Source organism: Sorghum bicolor, chromosome 9, assembly GCF_000003195.3.
Source record: "Sorghum bicolor cultivar BTx623 chromosome 9, Sorghum_bicolor_NCBIv3, whole genome shotgun sequence".
NCBI lineage: Eukaryota > Viridiplantae > Streptophyta > Magnoliopsida > Poales > Poaceae > Sorghum > Sorghum bicolor.
The window spans coordinates 48,333,221-48,341,303 of NC_012878.2; the positions used below are offsets into that span (position 1 = coordinate 48,333,221).

Genomic DNA, 8,083 nt, shown 5'->3' on the forward strand with positions numbered 1-8,083 from the left:
CGAACAACGAAAACCGGCGGTCAAGAGGCGTTTTGAACCAGCGGTGATGAAGTTCGTGAGGGCGGTAGTGTTTGCTTAGATTTTTTTCTGTGTTCCGTGCAAGTTTAGCCGCCGATTGCTCACTAGAATAATAAAGCCACATGCATATCAGTTGGCATCCTTAGCAGCCCTGAAGACTGAAGTGTAGGTTATTTGTTTTTTTTTTCCTACGAGCATTCTTTTAGTAGTTCATTCACATCTGTACTCGTTGAGTAGGTCCACATGATTAAAAAAAGAAGGGTCCACATGAATAATATCCAACGAAAATGTGTGGTTCAGCTATCTGATGGATCAAAGAAACCGATGCATGACGAGACTGCTATTTGCCAACTTCTCTGAAACATTTTCACGAAGGCCTTGTTTGATACCAAAATTTTTTGAAGTTAACGGGTAACAACTACAGTTACTGATTAAGTGTATGATCACGTACAGTTACTAACTAAATGTAAGATGACTGCTCAAACTGATCTGATATTGGGATCAAGATAAAATTCAATTTCTCTTGGTTTTATTATCTTCGCATTCCCCACACAGGCAGTGGCAGAGGGTGAACCAAGATTAAGGAGGGACAAATCGACAAAACCATTGCTGCTCCTAGCTATAGTTGCTACAGTATGTAAGTACTCAAGACATTACAATCTACCAAAGCTAGGATTACTAGGCACCAAAGCACAGAGGAGGGGTGGGGGGGGGGGGGGGGGGGGCGAAAGTCCAGTTTTGCCTCCATGAGCCTCCGCCCCTGCACACAGGTAGTGCTTGTGCCGACACTATAATATTTTGTTTGTATTTGATAATTATTGTCTAACCATAAAGTCATAAACCAATTATGCTTAAAACAAATTATAGGCAAACTGTGTATGTGTTTAAAGATTTAATGTGATGGAAAATCTTGTAAATTTTTAGAATTTTGGGTGCATCTAAACAAGGCTGAAGAGTGGGTGAGAGGCATGCACCAGTTTTTACATAAACTTTTATTCAGGCATCCGTGGTTTTGCCGATTGGTGAAAAATGACGCTCACACCACCCATAACGTAGCAAGCTCGTCGATTACTGGTGATCACACTGGCACCACTCTCTATAACAACGTTTTCACTGCGCCGCCAGCTGCTCAACGGCCACCGCGCTATTGAACGGCCTCTGGCCGTCGCAGTCGAGGTTGCTCCCGTAGCCGATGCGGAAGACATCGCAGTAGCGCTTGTAGAACCCGATCCGGTCCGTCACCCGGGGGTCGGCCCCGTGCCCGCACTCGATCCCGCCGTTGATGATGTTGGTGATCACGCCGTACCCCGGCGCGCCCCGGCCGGCCGCCCTGTCCGCCGCCGTCGGCGTCCACTGCCCCGTGATCACCGCGTGGCACGACGGCTTGTTGTCCCTCGCCGTCATCCAGAACCACAGCGCCGTCTTGAAGGATACCACGGGGTCGGTCGCCACCAGGTCCGGGTTGTTCAGCAGGTCCACGCCGATGGCTCTCCCCGCCGGGCCGTAGTTGTAGTTGCTGATGCCATGGCATGCATGAGCTCGACATCAAGCGACAGAAATGGATGCAATGATGCAAAGATGACGAGTGAAATGCGTGCATGTTTGGTTGCTTACAAGGAGATCTGGATGGGGCCGCGGCCGAAGTACTTCTTGCCGGGCGCGCAGGGCCACTCCGGCCGGGGCTGGCAGTAGTCGGACGGCGGACTGCGCTCCTGCTTGAAGCAGTAGCCCCAGGAGAAGGGCCCGTCGGGGGCGGTCGGCCACCCGCCCGTGGTCTCGTGGGAGGTCTGGCCCAGGAACGCGGCGACCTCCCGCTTCCGCTGCTCGTCGCCGCCCGTCGTGCCGAAGGCCGGGAACGCGGCGGCGGCGGCGAGGAACGCGTCGTAGGTGTAGAACCCGCGAGCGGGGCACGCCGCGTCGTTGCGGTGGAGGAGGAGCCGCTCGAAGAGGTCCCTCGGCACCACGGACGCCACGCCGGGGCCCGGCGGGCCGCAGCCGGTGCACTGGCTCTGGCACCCGGCGCCGCAGTAGGCGGAGGTGTCGCCGCAGAAGCCAAATTGGCTGCAGCAGAGGCAGTCACGGCACGTCGCGCCGCCGGCCTGCGACCCGCACTGCGGCTGGCCGCTCGCGAGCGCGACCGCCGCGGCCAGGACGCACAGCCACAGGACTGCCGCCGCTGTCGTCGCCTGCCGGCTCGGGGTCGGGGCTCCTCCTGACGTCGACATACTTTGGGTCTTTGCTGCCGGGTAAGGCGCGGACTGCCGGCATTTTATACACATGGATTCTGTCGTCGCTGGAGCAAAGTCGCCGCACGTTGCTTCGTTGCACTGTCCTCCTGTCCACTCCATGTCCTTGAGAGGTTGAGATGAGAGGAGCACGTGGATACTTTGCCACGTTCGTTGAACGTGGAACATCTCGGGCTCTTTCGCTGGGCCTGGGCACCATGGACTTGTTTAGTTTCCAAAAAAATTTGCAAATTTTTTTCTGATTCTTCATCCCATCGAATCTTTAGACGCATGTATGAAGTATTAAATATAGACAAAAATAAAAATTAATTACATAGTTTGGTCGGAATTGACGAGATGAATCTTTTGAGTCTAGTTAGTCTATGATTGGACAATTTTTATCAAATACAAATGAAAGTTCTACAGTATCGATTTTCTAAAATTTTTTGGAACTAAACAAGACCACATGTTGGGTTTGGAGGGATCATGGATCAATGTACTCGTATCCTAAATTTTCAATATCTGTCACAGGCCGCGCTTGCTGCTTAGTCCCTTCGTCCGTTCATTTTTAAGTATCTTTTTTTCATTACTTTCTAAAAAAGCCAAACATACTCAAATTTGATCAAATATTTATAAAAAAATTATTAGTATTTATGATACGTAATTAATATCATTTGAATTTGTGTTTATAATAAACTTTAAAATGCCCTTACCCAATAGGAGTATGCTCACAATCTAGCCTTTGGGTACGGGCTTTTTGGTTCTGATTGTTGGAATACAAGTGAATTGTCCACCTGTCCCCATCAGCTTAAGCTTTTGGGTTGAACTGGTCGGTGCATGCAACTCAATATGGTATCAAAGCCAGAGGTCTCGAGTTCGAATCCTGGTTAGCGCAATTAAATAAAATAATTGCTGCTCGCTCCTATTTCACGTCTGAGGCCTGAGGGAGCCTCCATGTGAGGGGGAGTGTTGGAATATAAGTGAATTGTCCACCTCTTCTCATCAGCTTAAGCTTTTGGGTTGAACTGGTCGGTGCATACAACTTAATATACTGATATAGTGATCACTTCCAGCAGATGATCAGAGTAACTATACATCGGCTTCCTAGTTTTTTTTAAGGAAACATCGTCTTGCTAGGTTGCTAGATCATCCTCTCTCCCTTCCTCCGCAGTGGCGGAGGGAGAGGGCATGGGGGCTGGCACCCCCGTGACACACTATGAATCCTATAGTATATAGTGAGTATACATGTACTCCATAGGTATTAGCTATTGAGCCCCTCTAATTCTTTCCAAAATCCAAACGTAAATTGTATTTGTCTATTTGAGGCCTATGCGAATCTAGCTGCTGCTGCTCCCTTCATTATTGTTTGGAGTACACTATACGATACTGGCTTCCTCTGTTTCTTGGCCAAACTATTCGTCTTCCTATTGTCTCCTTCGCTAATCGCTAGTTTGCCGGACACCGCACCGTCGTGGCCGCGGCCGCGCTGCCATCGCTGTCCAAATTGACATCCCCGGCTGCCATCCATATTATCTCATGTTAGCTGACAGCAGCTGCAGCAACAAGAAATCATAAATCATCTAGTGATATTCACCTACGTTCTCTTATCTAATTAACAGGGGTACAACTCTTACCTAGTAAGAGGTAAGAGTTTAAATAAATCTGAGCCCTTAAATATTAAGAGAAATAAAGTAATAATAAAAAGAAAAATAAATAATATATTACTTCCTTTTATCTACATGTATACATGCAATTTGTTTCCTTTTTATTGCAGTCAACGATTACAACTTCAAGAAAGGCCATCATCGGGCAAGAGATGGTTTGGAGTCAAAATTCAACTTTCCAAGATATGCTATTTTATGTTTCTTATTAATTGGGCATGGTCACGTTACAATAAAAAAAATGTTACATTACAATCACGTACACTATGAATTGAATAAGCTTCATTTTTTTAATGTTCAAAACAAAACAAATTTAAATTTCCTGTTCCAACAAATTAAATAAATTTTACAAAATCATTTAGTCACATATTATAAATTATTGTGTTATTATATATACAATTAAATAAAATATGGCTGCACATGTGTGAACTGTGTCCCCCCATCATGTGTCCACGTCCATGTTATTAAAAACTCAAGATCATATTTGGAAAGTTAAATCATGCATGCATATTAGATATATATGAAGATATTTTCCTTGTATATCCTGTTACCTCTTTGGAGGTAATATTTGACAATTGATTCTTAGATCGACGGTCCACAGTTATTTGAGTGTACCATAGCAATACCCAATTAACAGTCACTAGTGATTCTAAATTTAAGTTGATAGATATTTAATTTTGTTTCGTTTAAGACTTGTGAAATATTATATTATTTGAGATTAAAACTAGCTGACATGGCTATCCGTTTTTACTTTAGACCTTGTTTAGCTCCACAGGAACTATTCTTGCCTTTAAACAGTTCCGGGCCAAGATCAAGTGGATCCAATTCCTCCACTCATTCCTCCACTTGGGCCAGTGATCCGGATGGTAGAAGTTCTAGTTTCATTCCAGGCCATGGGAACTAGAATTTTTTTTTATTTCGGACCAGTTTTCATTCCAGGCCAGCCCAAAACAAATACACATTTTAGTTCCCATCTGGATTGAAAACGGGCTGCAGTAATCCATCTGGAATGGGCCTGGAAATAGGTTGATCCGATAGAAACGAACAAGGCCTTACTTTGTCCATTGCTCCCTAGCTCAAATCCTGGCTGCGCCCGTGTGGACCTATGACCGCCCTTCTAGCAGTGGGCCATGAAGCAAGTCGGAGGTGGAACTTGGCCCATGACCGCCCTTCTAGCTGTTGTGCCCCGGTCGTAAGCTCCGGCCGCCGCGGGTACGGTTCCGCCAGTCGCCGCAGTCGCGGCCCGCTCGCCGTTGTTGGGAAATCGATCCATCGCGAGCTCCAGCCGCTGTGCCCCGGTCGAGAGCTCCGGCTTCCGCGGGTGCTGCTCCGTCGGCCGTCGCTGTCGCAGGCTCCGCCCATCGCTGGTGCTGCTCCGCTGGCCGCCGAGGACATGGCTCATGGCCCGCCCGCCATTGTCGCGGAATCTTCCCGAGCTCCGGTCGCTCTACCCCGATCGGGAGCTCCGACCTCCACGGGTGCCACTCCGCAGGGCATCACGGACGCGGGCTCCGCCCATCGCAGGTGCTTCCCCGCTGGCCGCCGTGGTCATGGCCCGCCCGCCATGGTCGGCATTCTCGCGGTCGCGAAATCATCCGTCACAGGTGCAGTTGCGGTAGGGAGGAGAGAGAAGAGGGCGGTGGGACCCACAGAAAGGATAAAATAACCCATGAAATTGTGGCATGAAACTCATTTTATATTTTGTTTCATGTTTTGAAAACTGGGAAGTGAAATTTTACATTGAGACTAGCCTTAGTGGAGAATTTCATGGCGTTGTTTCCAACACTATCATGTCATGTCCGATGGTACATGGGTCCGATGGTGGGCGGCTGCAGAGATTAGTGAGAAGAACCCCAAATCTAAAATGACCTAGATTTTTCCACAAAGGGGAAAATCCACAGATTCGAATTATAATGTGATAATTCAGAAATTGAGCCATCACATTATCATATATCAGCTGTTATCATAGTCATACATCGTGAAAAACAAGATTACAACACATTTACTTTACAACTCTTGGCTAACAATCCTATTACATCGTTTTTCTAGCGGAAACACACACGGGTTTTTATCAGAGTCGATGTAGCACGTCAGCGGTGAAGGCCCCTCCTTCACGGGAAATCATCAGAGTCGGCGTAGTTTATCAGCGGGCGTAGCTTCATCTCTGAACCAAACTTGAGCGCAGGAACGAGACCACCTAATCCTTCTATTCTCCATAGTTATCATCATAGACCTCGTTTAAAACCTGTTAAACAAATTTCAGTACGATTTGTACTGGCCACTGGCAACCACCCTATGCTTTTGCGTAAGCTTTGTGGTAAGTGGAATGCAAGGGGTAGATCAAGAGGCCTATATATATGGTTGTAGTTTTTCCTATGCAAGTTCATCAATATTTTATAATAATAATTCATCAAGTTTTAATCCATCTCATCCACACATCCATTCATCCATCCCACCACACACATCTCACCACACTCTCACTCTCTAGGCGGCAAGTACGACTCCCGCTCGTGCCTTGCCTCAACGGCCAACGCCGGATCCAACACAAACCTAGGGGAAGGTAGAAAGGACTCCTCTCACTAGTCAAGCGAAGCGGAACATAGGAAAGGTCCATAGCCGAGAAGACGGCATATGTATCGAAGCGGAACATAGGAAAGGACTCCTCTCACTCGTCTAGGCTGATACCGGGATGCCTTCCAACTAAACACGATGCCACCCAACCACTCAAGACTGGGGCCACACCGGAGTACCACCGGCATGCTGAGACTGTGAGGCGTAGTACCGGGCCCCCAAGGGTCACTACGCTGTCTTAGGAGGGTGTGGGTCCTCATGTCCGTACCTCCCTACACTATCCGCTATCAACCTAGTAGTAGTGGCACCGCACTAGCTGGTCGTACATCCATCCCACACCATAATAAGGCGAGTGGCGTGTAAGGCTTCCTACAAACCGGTTCTCAGAACCTGTCAGTCCTTAGGGTTACCAAACAGGACATCTTCACGAGGGGCCAACCGATGCCCCGCTCGACGGGACATCCGGCTACCCCGTGCTAAACAGCACCTCCCATCCCGATGCTTCGTCCCACGAAGACACTCCACTCCGGGACCTCTCCATGTCACATGTACCCGCCACAGGTATCTCTCATGGAGAATGCCCAGGTAGCGTTCCCCGGCAAGACTTGTCCCAAGACTCGTCGTAGATCCTGCTCGGTCGACTCGACCCTCACCACACACCCAAGACACACGCCAAGATCTCCCCAAATCCATTATCCATTTCTTTCTAGTTATCGGCACCACATGACTTATCCACTCACATCCAATCTCCCACATTGCATCACATCACAGATATAATGCATAGTAGAAGCAGTAGCAAGTAGTATGCAAGCATCTAACCTAACAGCGGGTGTGCGAGGGTTATAGGTTGCAACAAGGCAATGGCTCACAAGTATTTCTACCATGCAACCTATCACAGTTCATTTGCATAAAAGTAAAGCACTAGCATCTATAATATTGCATGTCTAATAGGATTCTACGAGGTTGGGTGGGACGTGGCACCTGTTGAGTGATATTTCCAAGATCCTCAGAGCACTTGTAGTTGTTCTCATCCATAGTCTTTCTTCTATCTGCACGTCCTTCCTTCAACTGGTTCCGATCCAATCAACGCTAAACGAAGCAACTACCTCGTAAACGTCAAACAAGGCAAAACAATCAGACCACTAGACCTAGAAAGACTGCGACGAAGGCGACAGAACACTGAAGAACAACTACACTAAAAGAGCACCGAAAGGAAAACGGCTTAGCCCTCTCGGTGGATATCCGATCCTTGGGCTAAAAGAAATGAGAATGGTTGTTCACTAAGTACAAGCTGGAGTCTTAGCCTGGCCGATTCTTCCCGGGTTGATTGTGCAACCTATACGACTTTAATAACAAAGGCGTAGACCCTAACTTATTCTAAGTAAACACCACGGCTTACAGTCTTCGGACCCAAGTGTCATAGAGATCGACGGGAATCGAAAAGACTACGAGCACGAGAAGTTCCGGTCTCTCTCAATCCATACGCCATTGTAGTTGGCGAGAGCCAAGAGAGGGTGGAACATGTAACAGAACCGACCAAATTATAAGAGATTAAGCCTAATAGTGACCATTTGCATAGTCGAACTATCACGCTTAAGCCCATATAAT

At 47.7% G+C, this 8,083-nt stretch overlaps 1 protein-coding gene across 1 annotated transcript; it reads right to left on the reverse strand.

Moving 5' to 3' along the window:
- LOC8076873 (chitinase 2) lies at positions 917-2,269 on the reverse strand. The gene is made up of 2 exons (XM_002441017.2): positions 1,633-2,269; positions 917-1,534 (listed from the first exon to the last, which is right to left on the reverse strand). Exons 1-2 carry the CDS (start codon positions 2,241-2,243, stop codon positions 1,129-1,131), a joined length of 1,017 nt encoding a protein of 338 aa, XP_002441062.2. The 5' UTR covers positions 2,244-2,269; the 3' UTR covers positions 917-1,128.

Excerpts from the sequence above, each read along its gene's own strand:
- LOC8076873 (XM_002441017.2), bottom strand. The coding sequence starts at position 2,243 with ATGTCGACGTCAGGAGGAGCCCCGACCCCGAGCCGGCAGGCGACGACA. Across the intron at positions 1,535-1,632 it reads GGCCCCATCCAGATCTCCTT|CAACTACAACTACGGCCCGG; the intron begins GTAAGCAACCAA and ends CCATGGCATCAG.